At 57.6% G+C, this 19,012-nt stretch overlaps 2 protein-coding genes across 6 annotated transcripts; one reads left to right on the top strand and one right to left on the bottom strand.

The window, feature by feature from the left end:
- Window positions 1-16: 16 nt before the first annotated feature.
- Window positions 17-16,028, top strand: FHOD1 (formin homology 2 domain containing 1). 4 transcript variants are annotated; one of them, XM_060083749.1, is made up of 24 exons: window positions 17-300; window positions 7,964-8,070; window positions 8,444-8,508; window positions 8,848-8,915; window positions 8,993-9,098; window positions 9,175-9,269; window positions 9,538-9,649; window positions 9,735-9,829; window positions 9,939-10,082; window positions 10,214-10,347; window positions 10,429-10,653; window positions 10,791-10,814; window positions 11,198-11,251; window positions 12,118-12,233; window positions 12,321-12,913; window positions 13,248-13,403; window positions 13,610-13,792; window positions 13,878-13,997; window positions 14,093-14,254; window positions 14,648-14,838; window positions 14,931-15,123; window positions 15,203-15,368; window positions 15,443-15,643; window positions 15,717-16,028. In XM_060083749.1, exons 1-24 carry the CDS (start codon window positions 100-102, stop codon window positions 15,797-15,799), a joined length of 3,594 nt encoding a protein of 1,197 aa, XP_059939732.1. In that variant the 5' UTR covers window positions 17-99; the 3' UTR covers window positions 15,800-16,028. The 4 variants fall into 4 exon arrangements, with proteins under 4 accessions (XP_059939732.1, XP_059939731.1, XP_059939734.1 ...); XM_060083748.1 differs by having other exon boundaries at window positions 14,078-14,254; XM_060083751.1 differs by lacking the exons at window positions 10,791-10,814; window positions 11,198-11,251.
- A 114-nt stretch (window positions 16,029-16,142) lies between these two features.
- On the bottom strand, window positions 16,143-18,992 carry TMEM208 (transmembrane protein 208). 2 transcript variants are annotated; one of them, XM_060084584.1, is made up of 6 exons: window positions 18,899-18,992; window positions 18,172-18,267; window positions 17,368-17,427; window positions 17,150-17,286; window positions 16,525-16,609; window positions 16,143-16,425 (listed from the first exon to the last, which is right to left on the bottom strand). In XM_060084584.1, exons 1-6 carry the CDS (start codon window positions 18,902-18,904, stop codon window positions 16,288-16,290), a joined length of 522 nt encoding a protein of 173 aa, XP_059940567.1. In that variant the 5' UTR covers window positions 18,905-18,992; the 3' UTR covers window positions 16,143-16,287. The 2 variants fall into 2 exon arrangements, with proteins under 2 accessions (XP_059940567.1, XP_059940568.1); XM_060084585.1 differs by lacking the exon at window positions 17,368-17,427.
- Between the last annotated feature and the right edge of the window lie 20 nt (window positions 18,993-19,012).

Genomic DNA, 19,012 nt, shown 5'->3' with positions numbered 1-19,012 from the left:
TCCGTCCCGGTCCCGCCCAGACTGCGAGCTAGTTGAGGAGACGCCGCGGCGCGGCCGGGACCCGCCCGGAGGCGCACTGAGCGAGCCACTGGCGGAGCCATGGCCGGCGAGGAGGACCGCGGGGACGGGGAGCCGGTATCAGTGGTGACCGTGCGAGTGCAGTACTTAGAGGACACCGACCCTTTCGCATGTGCCAACTTCCCGGAGCCGCGCCGGGCCCCCACCTGCAGCCTGGACGGGGCGCTGCCCCTGGGCGCGCAGATACCCGCGCTGCACCACCTGCTGGGGGCGCCGCTCAAGGTGAGGGGAGCCGGAGAAAGGTTGGGGGCGACCGAGGGCTCAGGGTCAGCGCCATGAAAGCCTTTGGGAGCCCCTCGAGGAGAGGCTGGAGCGGGTGCGCTCCTCCGGGAAAGTTTTGGGCTGGGGACCCAAGGTACACGTTGCCTGGCTTGTGGGGAACGCCTCTCAAGTTGAGGGAAGCTGAAGAAGGGAGGTTGGGAGCTTGTACTCTGCGGCGCCCAGGCTGGCCCTCGAAATGAGGCCCACCTGGGGAGGCGCTCGGGGTCCGCTCGCTGCCAATCTGCCTGGTTAACTGCTCTGGATAGGGTGGCGTGGGTGTTTGGGCGGTAGCGGACTTAGGAGACGGAGCTGGGGATAGACCAGCTTTCACCTGCTTCAGGTCAGGTGGGGGCGGGACCACGAGGAGGGCGGACCCGGGGCGGGCCACTGGAGGTGTCTGGAGGCTGGATTGGGTCCAGCCGAACGGAGTGTTGTCCCTGCCTGGTGAGGCCCGGCTGGGGAGTGCCGGTGGAGAATGGTCTTCACGGGCTGAGAGGAGTTCCCGGGAAGCGGCCTGGCCCGGGACACCCCGAGCGCGGGAGGCTGCACTGGTGGAAGAGCCCTTTGAGTCATCGCCCCCACCGTCTCGTACAGCTGCCGCCGCCGGCCGGGAAGCTGGAAGGGAGGGAGCGGGCCGGGCTAATTTTAAACCGCCGGCCTGCCCTCGTTTGCCTGCACCCCAGAACCGACTCGTGCACAGTGCCGGGAGAGGCCCTTTTCCAGATGGCCCGCCCTACCTCCCCTCCTGCTCGCTGCGCTCAGCCCCCCGCAGGCAGCCTTTTCCGGCGCACTCGCAGGCACCCGGTTTCCGGGCCAGAACTCTGGGAGGCACACAGTCACCTCCCGGGGTGCCCCGCCAGCCAGTCAGCACCAAGTGGTGAGGAAGAGAAGAGAGAGTTGGTGGAGGTGCCCTCCCCTGATCCCAGGCTTAGCTGGGCGAACTTGCCCCCCGGGCCTGGGGTCTCCCCTGGAATGTGCCCCAGGCGCCAGGCCCCCAGCTTACATTCCTAGCGCTGCGGGCCTGCCCCGCCTCCAAGCGCGGGCGGGAGAAGTGCTGAGACTATTGGCCTGGGGAGTGGCGCGTGTCTGAGCAGAGCCCAGGCTTCAAGGACAAGGATTGAAGATAGCAGCACATTGCCTGCCCTCTCCAGAGTTTTGAAGCGACCCCTCCTCGTCCTGCCCTGTTCAAAGGGGCAAACTGAAGTGGACCTAAAAGAAGCACCTCCAGCCAGAGGCCACCTCCCATTCACAATGGGCTCTGGGGAGAGAGGGTTGCTGAACTGAGGCCAGGTTCCTGCCTCCAAGCTCCTGGAACTCCTAGTACTGAAATAAGCCTGGAGCACTACAGAGAACATAGTATTCCTCCCACCCCGGACTCGAGGACAGAATTTAGCCCTAACACCCCTCTTCCCAATTAGGGGCAAGTTTGGGAGGTCAGCTACAGGAAAAAGGATCAAAATTACCCCTTGCCTCTCCCCCTCATTTAGGGACCCATCACCACCACCCCTTCAACCAGGGCTCTGCCCTCTGTTCTCTGCTCCCTAGCTGAGAGCTACGGCAGTGCGTTAAGTACCCCCCAACTCGGTCCTTCCTGGTCTCCCCACTTTCAGAACTCCCACCTGGTGTGCCTGAGGACTGCCATACCCCCCACAGGCAGACTATGGGGGCCTGCACACTGGGTTGCCACTGTGCTTGGAGCCAGGACTCCCTGGGGCTGGCAGCTCTGCCAGGAGTGGTCAGATGCACTGTGATGTGCTCATCCCAAATATAAACTGTGACCACAGCCCCAGAATAGAAGGCCAGAGGAAGAAGGGCTGAGAATAGGGCAGGGGCAGGGACATCAGAGAGCTGAGGGAGGGGGAGCAGGGCTCCTCCTTGTAGGAAATGTCAACAGCTGGTCCCTCCCCTAGTCCTATAAGTGGGTGGCCCAGGGGCACAGACATGACTCAGGCCTGCTCCACAGCCCTCTAGAGGGGAGAGGTGGCCCAGAAACCCAGGCATCCCCATCCCAGGCTGTAGAGCAAAATAAGAGGGAGGGGTTCTGTGCTCACTGTTTCATCCTCTGCACAGTTATCCAGCAGGAGAACAGTTCACAGCCAAATGACCTCTGCCTCCTGCTCTGGCCACTGACGCCCATCAGCCCCCCATACCCTGCCCCTCCCCTGGGAACGTACAGAGGCCCAGCCCACTTTCCCTCTGTGGCTCCACCCACATACACCCCCATTGGGCTGTGGCTTGCCTGTAGAGTTCCCCTGGGGGCTTCCTTTTTAAATGTTTCAGAGCTCTCAGGTCTGAAAAGGCCTTGCTCATTTCCTCCCGGTTTAGGAGGAAGCTCCTGGCCACAGCCTCTGACTCATCTCCTGGACCTGGGGGTGGGACAGGGGGTGTCCTGGCAGTGCCTTCGGTCATGTGTGGTGTCCCCAGGGGGAACTCAGGAATATCTATCTCCCCTCTGTGCCAGAGCCCTGGGACCTGCCCCTGCCCCAGGGGAGAACCTGGCCCTCTGGCCCTGCCTCCTTTTTTTACCCAGAGCTGCCCAGTCCCACCCTCCCTGCTCCCCTGTCCCATTCTCCGTGCTACCCTTTGCCCTTCTGGGCCTGCCTCACGAGCCCCTCCCTGATATCCAAAGGCCCTGCCACATCTGGGATAGCACAGACTCCTTTCTCCCTGGGCTCTGGGCAGAGGGACCTGGGTACTGCTCTGACCCTGATGCAAAGGACAGATGAGCCCCCTATTCCTAGCAGCAGAGATAGCCCTAGAAAGCTGTTCATTACCAGCAACTTTGTTTCCCCAACTGCTGCTAAACATTAGAGTGGAACAGGCGTGGTACTTGTTTCCTGACCTTGCTCATCCCTACTCCAGCCTCAGTTTATCCCTCAGGAGCAGTTGTGACAAAGGGGCTAAAGTGTGAACCTGACCTTCTGGGACAGGGACCAAGTGGAGGGGTCCCAGAAGATTCTTAAGGGTAAGATGGGGTGCTCTGGTGATGAACTGAGCCCTTTCCTTTTTTGTTGTGGAGGTCTCTTTGGGAGACTATAGAAGATGGTGATGTGGGCATGAGTCATGGTCTCCTCCCATCTTTCCCTGGGGCCAGCATGTCCAGTCTGTTCATTCTGGGTTGCAGCCTGGTAAGGGACCCGAACTTAGTCCTGGCAGAAGTACGCACTGTTACCCCAATGTGTATTATGGTGTGTGTGTTCATTTGTGTTCCCTTGCTGGAACTAAGAGGACCAGTTTGGGGTATTTGCTCAGTTCAGAAAGCTGAGGGGTGGTCTCCAGCCCTCACTCCACCTCCCCTGCAGGGTTCCCTGGAGCACTTCCAAAGTCCATTGGCCCAGGATCTAGGTCAGTTAGCCCTGGTTCCATTCAGCCTGGGGCAAAGTCACAGAATTTCTGAGCCTTGGTTTCCTCACCTGTAAAAGGATTATCAGAAGAATCAAAGGAACCAGGCAGCCCAGTGTGTGACACAGAGGAGGCATAACAAATGTGGGCTAACCTCCTCAAGACCCATTCATGTCATCTCATTCAGGAAGTCAAAGTCCAGTTGGAGATCCAAGATAAAAGGGAAGGAGGGTCATCAGAACACAGGGTCTTACATTTTTAGGAAAGGAGAAGAAAAAGGTAGTTAACAAATTATTTCCTAAAACAAGAGTCCTTCAGCATGTAATTCTGCACTTTTCTCCATCTTCCTTGCCCCTGGCATTCTCACTCGATTATACTGTTATGAAAAATATTGGGTAGTAGGCAACATGGTGTCCTAAGCTTGTAAAACCATATGTAACAAGTTGGTTTGGGCTGCCAGAAAAGCCTAGCCCAAGGAATCAAGAGAAAAGTGGGCTGGGGCAAGATAGGGGTAGGAGATTAAGAGGTACAAGCTACTATATATAAAATAAATAAGCTACAAGGATATATTGTACAGCACAAGGAATATAGCCAATATTTTATAACAATTTAAAATGGAGTATAATTTTTTTTTTTCTTTTGGCCATGCTGCGCAGCTTGTGGGATCCTAGTTCTCTGACGACCAGGGATAGAACTCGGGCCCAGGCGGTGAAAGCGCAGAGCCCTAACCACTGGACCGCCAGGGAATTCCCAAGTATAATCTTTAAAAATTGTGGATCACTATGTTGTAAGCCTGAAACATACAATATTGTAAATCAACTATACCTTAATAAATATAAACAAATAAATAAGTAGAGAAAAGTGGGCTGGAGGCTGAAGCGAGGGGCTGAGCCTGGGAAGAATGAGGGAGAGACTCCACCCCAAGACAAACATCAGAGAAGTGTGGAAGACAAGAGCCAGGAGGGAGTCCAACTTGTGGGCCTACACTGACCCTGTGCTGACCCCAAGTACTGTCCTCAGGGACTAGGGTTTGGGCTTATGCCAGCCTGGCCCAGCCCCAGGGTGTGAGAAACAAGGCCCAGAGGTTTGGCGCTCAGAAGGGTGACCCCAGGATGGATCTAGAGACTGTCATACAGAGTGAAGTAAGTCAGAAAGAGAAAAACAAATATCATATATCAAAGCACACATGTGGAACCTAGAAAAATGCTACAGATGAACCAGTTTGCAGGGCAGAAATAGAGACACAGATGTAGAGAACAAACGTATGGACGCCAAGGGGGGAAAGTGGCAGGGGGTGGTGGTGATGGGATGAATTGGGAGATTGGGGTTGACACATATACACTAATATGTATAAAATAGATAACTAATACGAACCTGTTGTATAAAAAGTAAGTAAAATTTAAAAATTAAATAAAAAAAGAAGGGTGACTCCAGGAAGGGGCCAGGGGTGTGAGGGACAAGCAACGTCCAGCTGGCAGGAAGTCTCCACTCCTTGGAGCTTGCCTGACCCTGCTCCCCACTCCATCTCCACCCGGGCCAGACACTTAAGGGAGTGGGGCATTGTCCCGGAGGCTTTGGGCTGGCTGTCACCTCTGGACCTCCTTCCCAGAAACGGGGCCCTGGCAGGATAAGACAGGTGAAGTGGCTAGGGAGCCACTGCTACCGCCACAGAGGGAAAGGGGCTCATCTGAGGAGGCTGGGGGCGGTAGAGCATTCAGTCTTCAGGACCCTGCCCCACATGGATGCAGGTATTCTGGAAGGCAAGGGCCACGCTCGGCTCACTTGGAATTAGAGCCTGCAAGTGTGTGTGCAGGAGGGCAAGAGTGCTTGCTGGATCTGAGCTTTCTGTGGGTGTGCTTCTCACCTGTGCATGGCCAGTAGCATATATATACCCTGCCTGACTGTATTCTTGGGTGTGTAAGCCACTCCCAGGCGGAATCTGCTCACTCCTCCAGTGTTTACCTTTACAGCACCCCACCCCTCCCCTTTCTTAGCACCCGTGGCAGTTGTGCTTCTACATTTATTTGTGGCCTTTTTCTGAGTCAGAACTGCCTGCCTCCCCAGCGGGGTTGGAAGACAGGGAAGGCAGAGGCAGTATCTTGTTCCCTGCTATGTCCTCAGCACCTAAAACCAGCCTGGTTCGTGAATATTTGAATGAATGAACTATTCTATATGTGTGTGATGTGGGGGGGTCTCTGAGGGGGTTTGTAACTTTGGGGGAAATATGTTTCTCTAGGGTCCCAGAGTCCTCCAGTCCAAGGCAGAAGGAGATGTAGCTGTGCCTGGCCGGGGGCGGGGGGTGGGGGTTGGCTGCTGAGTCACCATGTGGGAAGAGGAATCAGGAGGAATGTGGGGCTGCCCTCAGCTGAGCTGGCCCTGGACAAAGGACCCCAGCCCTGGGGCCTTGCTGCCCCATGTCAGGGCCCATTCCCAGTAGGCCCTGGAGAAGATGACTGCTCCCAGGGAGGGGAGAGAGGCCAGGCCTGCCCAAGGGAGGGCAGGCAGCCAAGCAGGAAGTGGGACAGAAAACAGGCTGGAGTGTTTGTCCTATGCCCCACGTCCCACGCAGGAGCCTGGGGGGTGGGAAGGAGTGGGAGGTGTGGGTGTCACCAAAGGGCCTTGCAGGCTGAACTCAGGCTCTCAGGCATGAGCAGGGGTACTAAGCAGAGGAGGGGTAGGGGCAGGAGCTGGACTCCCTTAACCCCAGGGGACCAAGGGCAGCTGGAAGTCCTTGGGCTGGGTCCAGAGCAGGGCAGCGCTGACAGAACGTCAGGACAAACGTTGGGGTTGACTTTCCCAGTAAGATGGAGACCAGAAGACACTCTGCCTCTCCAGAGGTGGGCTTTCCCTGGGCCTCTCAAGAAGCACCACCACTCAAGTCAAGGGAACTTTCCTGAGCCGTGCACACTGGCACTGTGCTACGTGGTGGAGGCATCAGGGAGTGGCACGGTGCTGCCCTCAGACTCTCCAGATTCACCTCACTAGGCTTCTCTACAGGCACTTCTTAGGGGGCCAAGAGTCATCCTGGTGGTGGTGGTGGTGGTGATGATGATGGTGATGATGATGATGGTGGTGGTGGTGGTGATGGTGATGATGATGATGGTGGTGGTGGTGGTGGTGGTGATGATGGTGGTGGTGATGATGATGGTGGTGGTGGTGGTGGTGGTGGTGGTGATGGTGATGATGGTGGTGATGATGATGATGATGGTGGTGGTGGTGGTGGTGGTGGTGGTGGTGGTGGGGAGCCAGCTCAGGGGGGTGGGAGACATGGGGAGCAGGCTCATGGGTGGAGCACCTGACTTCTTGTTACGGTGCAGGTTCCAGGGACCCACTGTAGGCTGACTGAGTCAGACCCTAAAACCTGGTGTTTAATAGGCCTCTTGGAGGTCTCTGAGGTCCAGCTAGGACCATGGTGACTGTAGCCCACTTGGGGCAGGGCAAAGACCCTCAGGCTTGGAGGGACTTGGAGCCCTTCTCCTCACTATCTTAACTCGGGGAGACACACGTCCCCCTCTCAGCTGGGTTTGCACCTCCCAGCATTCTTAACACTTTCTCCCTGGGTGTTGAATGTTCACAGCTGCGAACTTCCTTGAAAGCAGGAACTTCCTCCTATTTTCTCTCCATTCCCCTTCCTCATTCATGTTCAGTAGCTCAACAACCATTTAGGGAGCACTTGCTTTGTGCTAAGTGCTGTGATAGGCTCTACAGATATTGCATGGACAAGACAGACATGGTGCCTGAACCCAGAGAACACACGGTTAGTGGGGAAGGAGACTAGTGTCTAGGATGTGTGGAAGGCCTCAGAGGAGGGTACACACAAGGGCTGGAGGGATTTGCATAGCATTGGCTAGAGGAGTCCAGGAAGGCTTTCCAAAAAAGCATTATCTGGGAATTCCCTGGCGGTCCAGTGGTTAGGACTCCACGCTATCACTGCCAAGGGCGCGGGTTCTATCCCTGGTCAGGGAACTAAGATCCCACAAGCCGTGTGGTGTGGCCAAAAAAAAAAAAAAAAAATATATATATATATATATATATATATATATATATATATAATCTCATCTGAAACCTAAAGAATGGGTAGGTATGAACCACGAGAAAGCTCTTTGAGCCACATGGGCTTTGCACATAGTAGGCCCATGAGAAATGACTGCTGTAGGAATGCATGGCTGCACTGCAGGCCCTGTGGTGTGCCTCTGCCAGCACCCTGAATGGGAGGTAGGAGGTCCATACGTACTCCTGCCACCTCTTCCCCAGCCCTGACAGCTGTTCCCTTTGCCCCCAGCTAGAGGACTGTGCCCTGCAAGTGTCTCCGTCTGGATACTACCTGGACCCTGAGCTGTCCCTAGAAGAGCAGCGGGAGATGCTGGAGGGCTTCTTTGAAGAGATCAGGTCAGAGCTGATGGGGCAGGAAGGCTAGGCTGGCTCCCACCCTTGCCCCCATGCTGGAGGGGCTGGCTCAGGTGTCAGCAGCCAAGACACTTGATCTCTAGCCAGGACTGTGGGTCTCCTCCTACCACCCCAGGGAACTGTGCCGGGGGAATCCCAAGGCCTGGCCAGAGTTACCTGCTGCCTGGGATCGGGGTGGGGGCTCTCCTACATACCTGAGATGCCTGTGTTCTTCAAACCCTCCTATCTGGACAACCCTTTGGCTTGGAGAAGCATCTGGGGAAAGGAGCTGTGGCCAGGTTTTGGCTGCCTTGGTGTGGGTGGAGGGACCCTGAGGAATGGGCTGGGAGCTGCTGACTGGGCTACTTGATTCCAGCAAAGGGCGGAAGCCTACTCTGATCCTGCGGACCCAGCTCTCTCTGAGAGTCAATGCCATCTTAGGTGAGTGTGTGAGGATATCAGCGTCGAGCGCCTCCCCTCCCCCCCACCCCCCGCCCCGGTTGTCTCCGTTTCTTTCAGGCCTGTGCTGGACAGCAGACACAGCAGATGGGAGACGGGATGTGCGACTCCTCCCATTCCTATCCTGACCTCTCTTCTTCCAGGGCAGCTGCTAGACTGCGGTCGGGCTTGCCCAGAGTCAGGGAGTGGAGGAGGAGGTGGGGGGGTTCAAAAGTACTAGAAGATTCTTTGATGGGGGGTTGTGGTTGCATCCCAGTAGAAGGGGGTGGGGGGCTTGTGGTGTGTCCCCTTGAGGTTTCCATGCCCACCTACCTCTTGCAGAAAAGTTGTATGGCTCCAGTGGCCCTGAGCTCCGCCGCTCCCTCTTCTCACTAAAGCAGATCTTCCAGGTGAGGCCCAGAGGTGGGCTGGGGGTGGGCATCCAGGCTGAACCTTCCCCCACTTAACTCCCCCATGGTGCCCGCAGGAGGACAAGGACCTGGTGCCTGAATTCGTGCACTCGGAGGGGCTGAGTTGCCTAATCCACGTGGGCGCTGCTGCGGACCACAACTACCAGAGCTACATCCTCCGAGGTCAGCCTCCCCCCTCCCCCATGACCCCTGCCTTCAGTGACCCCTTACTGACCTCTTCTTGTCCCTGTGTCCCCAGCACTAGGCCAGCTGATGCTTTTTGTGGATGGGATGCTGGGGGTGGTGGCCCACAGTGAGACCGTGCAGTGGCTATACACACTGTGTGCCAGCCTGGTAAGTGGCCCTCCACCCAGCCATGCACCCTTTTCCCACTGCCTCTCTCTGGGCCTCAGTTTCCTCTTCTGCAAAGTGGTCTGGAATGGAGGGGGTCTGTGGCCCCTCTAAGCCTCAAAGGCACTTCAGTACCTGGGCCTAGAGACGGCTCTTTCTGCCTAGACTCTCCTCTCTGGGTCCGGCCCCAGGAGCCCTTCCCCCTTCCCGCCAGGAGCCAGCACAGGTCTGGCCCAAGCCCCACTCATGTGTGGTGACCCCTTCCCCCCAGTCCCGCTTGGTGGTGAAGACAGCCCTGAAGCTGCTGCTGGTGTTTGTGGAATACTCGGAGAGCAACGCACCACTGTTCATCCGTGCAGTCAACTCTGTGGCCAGCACCACGGGTCAGAAACTGTCCCTCCCTCCTCCATTGCTCAGGGCCCTCCCTCCTACTTGTTCCCATATGACTGCTCCCTATCTGGGTGACAGGTGCTCTTCCATGGGCCAATTTGGTGTCCATCCTGGAGGAGAAGAATGGCGCTGACCCCGAGTTGCTGGTGTACACTGTCACCCTCATCAACAAGGTGGGATAGGGGGAGCAAAGGGGGAACCAAGTGCCATTCTGGGCCCCTCAGGCTCTTGACTTCTGGTGTCCATCAGCTTTAGCCTTGCCGTCCTATTCCCACCCTCCAGACTCTGGCAGCGCTCCCGGATCAGGACTCCTTCTACGACGTGACGGATGCACTGGAGCAGCAGGGCATGGAGGCACTGGTCCAGCGCCACTTGGGCACCGCGGGCACTGACGTCGACCTGCGCGCTCAGCTTATGCTGTATGAGGTGGGCTGGGCGGGCTGGGCTGTCAGGGCCCGAAGGCAGGAGAGAGGAGGGGAGGGAGTGCGGCCGTTCTCCAGTGCCCCACCCCACCTACTTGGGCCTCAGTCGCTCCCATCTGGGCTCAACTCTCCTAGAGCGCCCTGCGGTTGGAGGATGGGGACATGGAAGAAGCCGTCGCAGGTGGGCGGCGCATCACCCGCCGAAAGCCTTCCTCAGAGGAGGGCAAGAGGATCCGCCGATCTCTAGAAGTGCGCTCCCCGGAGCCTGGGTAAGAACGAACTGCCTTGGCGGAGGCGGAGGGGTGGAACTGCCAGGAGGAGCCCTGCCTCCTGACAGGCCACACCTCCAGCTCCACAGGCCCCGCCTCACCAGTCGTCTCGACCTCCTCCTCCTCCTCCGCCAGCCCTGCCTTGCCGACCGGCCCCTCCTCCAGCCCCGTAGGCCCCGCCCCACCTACAGGCCCCGCCTCCAGCGCCGTGGGCCCTGTCTCTGGCCTCCGTACCACCCTGAGCCTCTTTCCTACCATCTCCGTGACGCGCTCACCCGACAGCTCCTGCGAGAGGAGCATCTACAAGTAAGTAGGGCGATAGAGGCTGTCCCGGGAGTCTTTCCTCCAGCTGTCCCTCCACTCTGCGCCCCTTCATGGGCCCTCCGCCTCCTCTGCCCAAACTTCTCTGCCCAAACGCGTGCTTTCTTTCTCTTCCTTTCCAGACTTCACCAAACTGCTCCTGTTTGGTAAGTGACTGCTGGGGGGTGGGGTTCGGCTCTGACTGGACCTCCTCCTCCTGCGGCTTCTCCTCTTCTTTCTGGCATTCTGCCTGTTTTGCCAATGTCATCTGTGTCTCTACCCCCTTCTGTCTTTGTTTCTCTGTCACTGTCTCTGACTCTCCTGTTTTGCTCTGTGTCTTTTACTGCACCCCGTCCTGCGTCATGTCGGTCTCTCCCCTCCACTTCCAGGTTCCTCACATCATGCCTCCCCCTCTCCCTCCTCATCCCACTGTGGCTGGGAAGGAACCCCTGGTATCACTGCCCAGCTCTGTGTGGGTGTGAGCAACTGGGCTTTGGGGTGGAGCGCGTACCACAATTACCATTTCTTCCTCTCATTCCGCCCTACCCAGTGCCCGTGAGAGCCCATCTGTCCCCCAGTTCCCTACTGGGCAGGCCAGGCTGGAGTAAGTACAGAGGCCAGCCTGCCAGGCCTGCCATGTGCTCAGGGCTTCAGCATTGCTTCCCCCAGCAGGGGTTCCACGTGCCGGATGCAGCCAGAGCTGGAGGACTCTCCCACTTATGTGTCCTCAGTTACCCAAGGACTAAGCACTAGGAAGCAGTTCACTGGGGTCATAGAGATCCCAGTGCTTTAACAGTGACACCTTAACAGCTTTGATCAGTAATGAGGAAGTGGACTCCCAACCTGGAGCCGATTCTCCTGTGTCCTCAGCCCAGGATTAGGGCTGGGAGGGGATCTAGCGTGCTGTGTGGTGCGGAGGTGGAGGAGCAGCCTCCATCTAAGGGAAGGACAGAGACTGAGTGCCAACAGAGGCTGGAGAGGCCAAAAGAGAGATGGGATTGCCTTTATTACTTCAACATAAACTGAGTGCCTTTCGTTTACCAGGCCCTTTTCTGGGCATAGGCCATAGCTCTCAGAAGCTGCTAGACATGCCAAGGGAGGGACAGCCTGGTGTGCCCATCGGGACAGCTATCCCCTCCCCCTGCTCTAAGGGTCCTTGTCTAGGATCAGAACAGTGAACATGAACAGCAGCAAGGTTGCAAGTTAGATGTTAAGTAGAACTTCTCCCCGTATGTTCACCTGGGAATACTGGCTTGGTAGTGACCCTCCCCAGATGTGGAAGACTGAACAGGAGCTGGCCTTGGGGCGGGGTGGGGGGACAGGTCCTGGGTCTGCTCAGCGCATGGACTGTTCCCTGTGTGTCTGTGTGTGCCTGCGATTAGGAGCAGTGCCCAGGGGCCCAGCAAGGCATGTGCACCACCCTGGGCTGGGGTGTGTCAGACACCCTCACTGACAAGTCCCTCCCCCCAGAGCCCGGTTCCTGGAGAATGTAGCAGCAGCAGAAACAGAAAAGCAGGCTGCGCTGGCCCAGGGCCAGGCAGAGACACTGGCTGGAGCCATGCACGATGGTGTCGATGGACTCCCAGGTGAGCAGGTGGGTGGGCAGAATCCACCCAGGTTGCCCTGTTGCTCCACAGAGGACGTGACACTGACGGCTGTCTGCCTTTTTCCAGACACCCAAGAATTACGGGGCTCCCCAGAACCAGCCCCTGCACCCGGCACACCCCCGAGCGCTGCCCCTCAAATCCTGCTCCGTACTCGGCACAGCCTCGAGCCAGAGCCCAAGGAGCCCTTGGCCCCACCAAGCCCCAAGGCTGAGCCCGTCCGGGAGCTCCCTCCCAGCGTACCCAGCCTCTGCATTGGGGACCTGGACTTCTCAGACCTGGGGGAGGATGAAGACCAGGACGTGCTGAACACGGAGTCTGTGGAGGCGGGGAAAGGGGTCCCGCCCCCGCCACCCCCGCTCCCGGGAGGCCCCCCACCTCCTCCGCCCCCACCCCCCCCACCCATCAAAAGCCCCTTCCCACCACCACCCCCAGCTGCCGCTCTTACCCCCTCAGCACCTGATGGCCTAGCCCTCCCCACCAAGAGGAAGACAGTAAAACTCTTCTGGCGGGAGCTAAAGCTGGCTGGGGTCCATGGAGGCTCTGGCAGCCGCTTTGGGCCCTGTCCCACCCTGTGGGCCTCACTCGAGCCTGTCTCGGTGGATACAGCCCGGCTAGAACACCTGTTCGAGTCCCGTGCCAAGGACGTGCTGCCTTCCAAGGTAAACGTGCCCTCGTCTGCAGGGTAACCCTAGGGGAGAGGGGAGGCGATCAGAGCTCAAGCGTCTGAACTGCTGGGGCTGCCACTCATTTCCCACATGGGGAAACCGAGGCAAAGAAAGGAGTAGCGACTTGTCTGAGGTCCTTCAATAAGGATTCAGCCCAACCCTAACTAGCCTCTAAGGCCATCCCAAGGCCTTACACATCCCAGATCCCTGGTTGTGGGGTAATCCCACCATTTAGCCATTCAGAGTGGGGCCTTAGTGTGCCCTCTTAGATTGTTGCCCCAGTTAGACCCTTTCCCAATCTTACACTGCCCTTCCCCCAATTTCAAAGAAAGCTGGTGAGGGCCGCCGCACAGTGACCACCGTGCTGGACCCCAAGCGCAGCAACGCCATCAACATCGGCCTAACCACGCTGCCACCTGTGCACGTCATTAAGGCTGCCCTGCTCAACTTTGATGAGTTTGCTGTCAGCAAGGATGGCATTGAGGTAGGGATACCCAGCTAAGGGTCCAGCAAGTCCGGCCCTCTCCTTTGGTCAGTGGGCATTTCCTGTCCCTCCAGTGGTGGGGATGGGCTTGGCATTTCCCCCGACTCTGGGGCTGCCCCAGATGACCTAGGGAGGAGTCAAGACCAATACCTGAGGCCGCAGGCCAGCACTGAGGGGCCTATGTGGGCCGGTGGGTGCGTTCTCAGAAGCTACTGACCATGATGCCCACAGAGGAGGAGCAGCAGAAGATCGAGGAGGCCCAGCTGGCCAATCCTGACATACCCCTGGGCCCAGCCGAGAACTTCCTGATGACTCTTGCTTCCATCAGGGGCCTGGCTGCCCGCCTACAACTCTGGGCCTTCAAGCTGGATTATGACAGCATGGAGCGGGTACCTGGGTCATGGGATGGGACAGGCAGTGGGGATAGGTGAGCATGATGACCACGTAGTCTGAGTCCCTGGTCTCCCACACCAGGAAATTGCAGAGCCACTGTTTGACCTGAAAGTGGGCATGCAACAGCTGGTGCAAAATGCCACCTTCCACTGCATCCTGGCCACCCTGCTGGCTGTGGGCAACTTCCTCAACGGCTCCCAGGTGAGCTGAGAGCACATGAGGGCGGGGGCCGGGGCTCTGGAGCCAGCCACCCTCAGGCTCAGGCTCAGGCTCAGGCTCAGACAGGGTCCTTTCAGAGCAGCGGCTTTGAGCTGAGCTACCTGGAAAAGGTGTCAGAGGTGAAAGACACGGTGCGCCGACAGTCACTGCTGCATCATCTCTGCTCCCTGGTGCTCCAGACCCGGCCTGATTCCTCTGACCTCTACTCAGAAATTCCTGCCCTGATCCGCTGTGCCAAGGTCAGCACCTGCCAGAGGCCTAAGACTGGCCGTGGCATGAGGGAGCACTGCTTCTCTCCCTCTCCCTAAGTGGGCTGCTGGGCCAGGGCTTGCTTAGGCTACAGGCATGCGTGTGGGCTGTGTCCTCTGCCAGAAACTCTTTCTTCTATTGGCATGGCTACACCTACTCTATCTTTAGGTCTGTTTAGCTGCCACTTATCCCAAGAAAGCTTCTCCGTTCTCCACTGCATCAAATGGACTTGTCTGTCTCTTGCATCAGACTGTGAGCTTTTGGAGGGCAGGGGCCGGCTCTCGGCTGTGTCCTCAGGGCCCAGGCTAGTCAGCCCAGCACAGAGGCAGCTCAGGTGGTGTCTTTCTGTGGGGGGACAGCAGGTGTACTCCCTGCTTTTCCAGGTGGACTTTGAGCAGCTGACTGAGAACCTGGGGCAGCTGGAGCGCCGGAGCCGGGCAGCCGAAGAGAGCCTGCGGAGCTTGTCCAAGCACGAGCTGGCTCCAGCCCTGCGTGCCCGCCTCACCCACTTCCTGGCCCATTGTACCCGCCGTGTTGCCACGCTGAGGGTCGTGCACCGCCGTGTCTGCAACAGGTGGGGCCGCGGGCCAGAGAGGCAGGACTGCCACCACCATCCCTCAGACCCCAGGCAGGACTCACCACTCCTCCTCACCCCAACCTGGCTAGGTTCCACGCCTTCCTGCTGTACCTGGGGTACACAGCGGAGGCAGCCCGTGAGGCGCGCGTCATGCAGTTCTGCCACACGCTGCGGGAGTTCGCACTGGAGTATCGGACTTGCCGGGACCGGGTGCTGCAGCAGCAGCAGAAGCGGGCCACATACCGTGAGCGCAACAAGACCCGGGGACGCATGATCACCGAGGTGGGTGTCCCTTCCAGGTCTTGACTGCCACCCCCATGGTTCTTCCTCTACTCCCAACCCACCCCTTTCCTCTCTCCAGACGGAGAAGTTCTCAGGTGTGGCGGCTGGGGAAACCCCCAGCAACCCATCTATCCCAGTGGCTGTGAGCAGTGGGCCAGGAGAGGGTGATGCCAACAGTCACGCCAGCATGAAGAGTCTGCTAGCCAGCAAGCCCGAGGACACCACACATGGCCGCCGCAGCAGAGGTGGGACCTACGGCCGCTGGGGGCAGTGGGCCCTGGGACCGCTTTGGCCTCACCTCCCTATCTGGCTCCCTCAGGCATGGTCCAGAGCAGCTCCCCAGTCATGCCCACAGCAGTGGGGCCCTGCCCTGTACCCCCAGAAGAACCTCCAGGCTCCAGTTTACCCAGTGACACTTCAGATGAGATCATGGACCTGCTGGTGCAGTCAGTGACCAAGAGCAGTCCTCGTGCCTTAGCTGCACGGGAACGCAAGCGTTCCCGTGGCAACCGCAAGTCTTGTGAGTATTCCCCACACACCCACTGCCCACCTTAACCCCATCAACCCCCTCCAACCCTGCTCTGTCCTTGCAGTGAGACGGACGCTGAAGAGCGGGCTCGCAGAGGACCTGGTACAGGCACTAGGACTGAGCAAGGGTCCTGGCCTGGAAGTGTGAAGGTGCTGCCGCCACGATACCTAGCTATCTGGGCCCCAGCCTGCAGTGCAGGAGACTATGGTGAGGGACCAGAGCACAATTCTGGGCCTCTTCTCAACTCGAGGGCCACTCTGTGCCCGTGGCCAGTGCCGTGAGCAGTATTAGCTGTGTGTGCCTGTGTGAGTGCACGTGTGCATGTATGAGCTCCCTGGACACGTGGAGCATAATAAAGTTTTCCTAGCCAATCCAAGAGCCTTTTTCTTCTTTCAAAGTACCCACCACACTGTGCCTGTAGCAGAAGGAAAATACCAAAGGACTGGCTGTTCCTGCCTTATCTCTCTTTATCACCCACACAGCCATTAGCCACATTGTAAGCCATTTATTCACCAATCCTATACCTTAGACTGCCTTTGGCCCTTGGACTAGGCCCTCATTGCTCCTGGCATGGGGGCCATGTAGCCTGATAGAGCCACCCGGGGCCCAGAAACCTGTAGCCACAATGTCAGTGGCTATAACCGCTTCATCTGTCGCCGCTCCTGTCGGCGCTGCCGTTTCTCGTTGTGCTCTGGTACTGGGGCGCCACTGTCTGCTGTAAACCAAGGGCCCAGTACATTGACCCACAGGAGGTAAAGGGCTCTGCCCGGCGCCTAGGAGAGAAAAGGGAGCTTGAAGCCAGGTGCAGGAAATGAAAGAAGAGAAGGGGTGGATGCCCCAGCTCCTCGTTGGGAGCCCCCCGACCCACGTACCAGAAGCCAGAAGGACCAGACGTAGAGGGAGAAGCAGCTGAGCACCTGCACGATAGCTGTCAGGAGGATCACATCTTTAAGGTGCCTGTGGATAGAAGGGAGGCTGCAAGGGCTAAAAATAGTAAACGGGGAATTCCCTGGCGGTCCAGTGGTTAGGCCTCCGTGCCTTCACTGCTGAGGGCCCAGGTTCGATCCCTGGTCGGGGAACTAAGATCCCACATGCTGCACAGAACAGCCAAAAAAAAAAAAAAAAAAAATTTTTTAATAAAAAATAAAAACGGGCTTCCCTGGTGGCGCAGTGGTTGAGAGTCCGCCTGCCGATGCAGGGGACACAGGTTCGTGCCCCGGTCCGGGAAGATCCCACATGCCACAAAGTGGCTAGGCCCGTGAGCCATGGCCGCTGAGCCTGCGTGTCCGGAGCCTGTGCTCCACAACGGGAGAGGCCACAGCAGTGAGAGGCCCGCGTACCGCAAAAAATAAATAAATAAAATAAAAACAAAAATAATAGATGGGCCCTAGTTCAACTCCCTTCCACCCTCTTCAAGTCACAGGTAGCTGTGGGTCTTGGGCCCCAGCACCCCAGCCCTGGCGCTGCTCACCTGGGCTGACAGCGGGGGACACTCACTCTGCCATGCCCTGCTCCATGTTGAGATCCATTCCACCATCCATCAGGGCCCCATCCTCAGAGAAGGCTGCCCTTGCCATCGAGCTCATAGAGTGGTAGCTGGCCCCGTATACTGCCAGACTAAAGCCCAGGGCCATCTGCCGAACAAGAATGGGGGTATCAAAGGCCAGCCACTGACCCTATGTGCTTACCCACTTCCCAGGATGCAGGACACTTACCCAGGCCCAAAATGAAGCAGATGAGTAGAAGAAGACCAGGGTGACAAGACAGTAAATGGCCTGTAAGCAGACACAGGATCAGGCTGGGATTGAAAGCTTACTAGGGACTTCCCTGGTGGCGCAGTGGTTAGGAATCCGCCTGCCAATGCAGGGGACACTGGCTCGATCCCTGGTCCGGGAGGATCCCACATGCTGCAGAGCAACTAGGCCCATGCACCACAACTACTGAAGCCCACGTGCCTAGAGCCCGTGCTCCACAAGAGGAGCCACCGCAATGAGAAGCCCACGCACCGCAACGAAGAGTAGCCCCCGCTCGCCGCAACTAGAGGAAGCCCATGCACAGCAACAAGGACCCAATGTAGCCATAAATAAATAATAAAATTTTAATTTTAAATGAAAAAAAAAAAAGCTTACTAAACCATGGACCTCCCTCGACTCTGACCAAGATATTAGGCCAGGTGATGAAAGAAGACAAGTCGTTTCTTATACGGTTGAGGGAAGAGGTCTGCTTCCTGAATACCCAGACTCCCCTCCGACACTTCAGCCCAGGAAAGAAGCCCCTGTGTATTTAGGATGGGAAGGGCTCTCCAGTCAATCTGAGACTCACACCCTCATTTTGTTTTTGGTTTTTTGTTTTGACTATTCAGCACTTCCTCTGTGCCAGGATCCTTTCTCATTTACTTTTAGTTGGAGTTTTCTTCTGGAGCTTTAGCTGTCATACACTGCCACCACTCCACCCCACCAAACAGAGCTGAGGGCTATGGAACACTGGGTGGGCACAGAAGCAAGGAGGGAAGCACTTACATTGGCCCCCAGTATGATTCGCAGGTAGAACTTCAAGGTCTCTTTGTTCTCCTCAAATATCTGCTTCTTCCCTCTCGTGCCCACTTTGCCTTTGGGCTGCAGAGAGATGACGAGATGCTGTCAGAACCCTCATCAGCCAGGGTCTTCCTTATCCTCCCCACCATTCCGGTTAGCTACAGAGTTCCATCTGCACCTCAGCCGAGTCTCCGTGGTGCTCAAACCTAGCACAATCCTTGGGATGTCCACCCCTCCTCCAAACCATCCTGCTTAGGGCTGACAGCATCTTTCCAGCACACCCAGCAATGACCGCCTCCTGCTCGGGCTGGGAACAATCCAACACTAGGCTGGTATCTCCTGAATCCTCTGATAAGGTCCAGTTTTGGGCTGACAAACCCTTCAAGGGGGATCCCTGAGTGGGCTTGAATGGCGACCCTCTCCGGCCTCTGCTAGAGTAAACCAGATCTGGGCTAACGCCTACCCCGTCTCAAGCCCCTTAGATCTCCAGCTAGTCCTGGCACTGTCTGGTACTGACGCCCACCCCTCTCCGGCACCAGCTCTGGTACGTTCCTGCGCCTCTCCACTCCCCACCTTAATCTAGTACGGTTCAGCCACCGGACGGCACCTCCCTCTGGCCGACCCACTTCCTTTGATGTCCTTCCTCTGTTTCCAGTCTCCCGGCCCCGAGAGTGCTTTGCCTTGCGGACCCCGCCCTACTCGCCCTCCTTACCGCCATGGTGCGACGCAAATACCCAGCCGGGGAAAGATGGGAGAGCGACCGAAACAGCACTCAGGAGGTACCACATCTGCTGCAAGGCACTTCCGGTGCAGACCCAAATCGTCA

Source organism: Mesoplodon densirostris, chromosome 19 (genome assembly GCF_025265405.1).
Source record: "Mesoplodon densirostris isolate mMesDen1 chromosome 19, mMesDen1 primary haplotype, whole genome shotgun sequence".
NCBI classification, from domain to species: Eukaryota; Metazoa; Chordata; class Mammalia; order Artiodactyla; family Ziphiidae; genus Mesoplodon; species Mesoplodon densirostris.
Note: the sequence above shows the minus strand (reverse complement) of the source record. Positions and strands in the feature narration are given on the sequence as shown.

Bases quoted from the DNA above. Each gene is read 5' to 3' on its own strand.
- TMEM208 (XM_060084584.1), bottom strand. The intron at 17,428-18,171 runs GTAAGTGCTTCC...GTCTGCTTACAG, and splicing joins GAATCATACTGGGGGCCAAT to GCCATTTACTGTCTTGTCAC. The intron at 16,610-17,149 runs GTGAGTGTCCCC...TTCTATCCACAG, and splicing joins ATGGAGCAGGGCATGGCAGA to GCACCTTAAAGATGTGATCC.
- FHOD1 (XM_060083748.1), top strand. From the start codon at position 100: ATGGCCGGCGAGGAGGACCGCGGGGACGGGGAGCCGGTATCAGTGGTG. The intron at 13,998-14,077 runs GTGAGCTGAGAG...GCTCAGGCTCAG, and splicing joins ACTTCCTCAACGGCTCCCAG to ACAGGGTCCTTTCAGAGCAG. The intron at 15,369-15,442 runs GTGGGACCTACG...TGGCTCCCTCAG, and splicing joins ACATGGCCGCCGCAGCAGAG to GCATGGTCCAGAGCAGCTCC.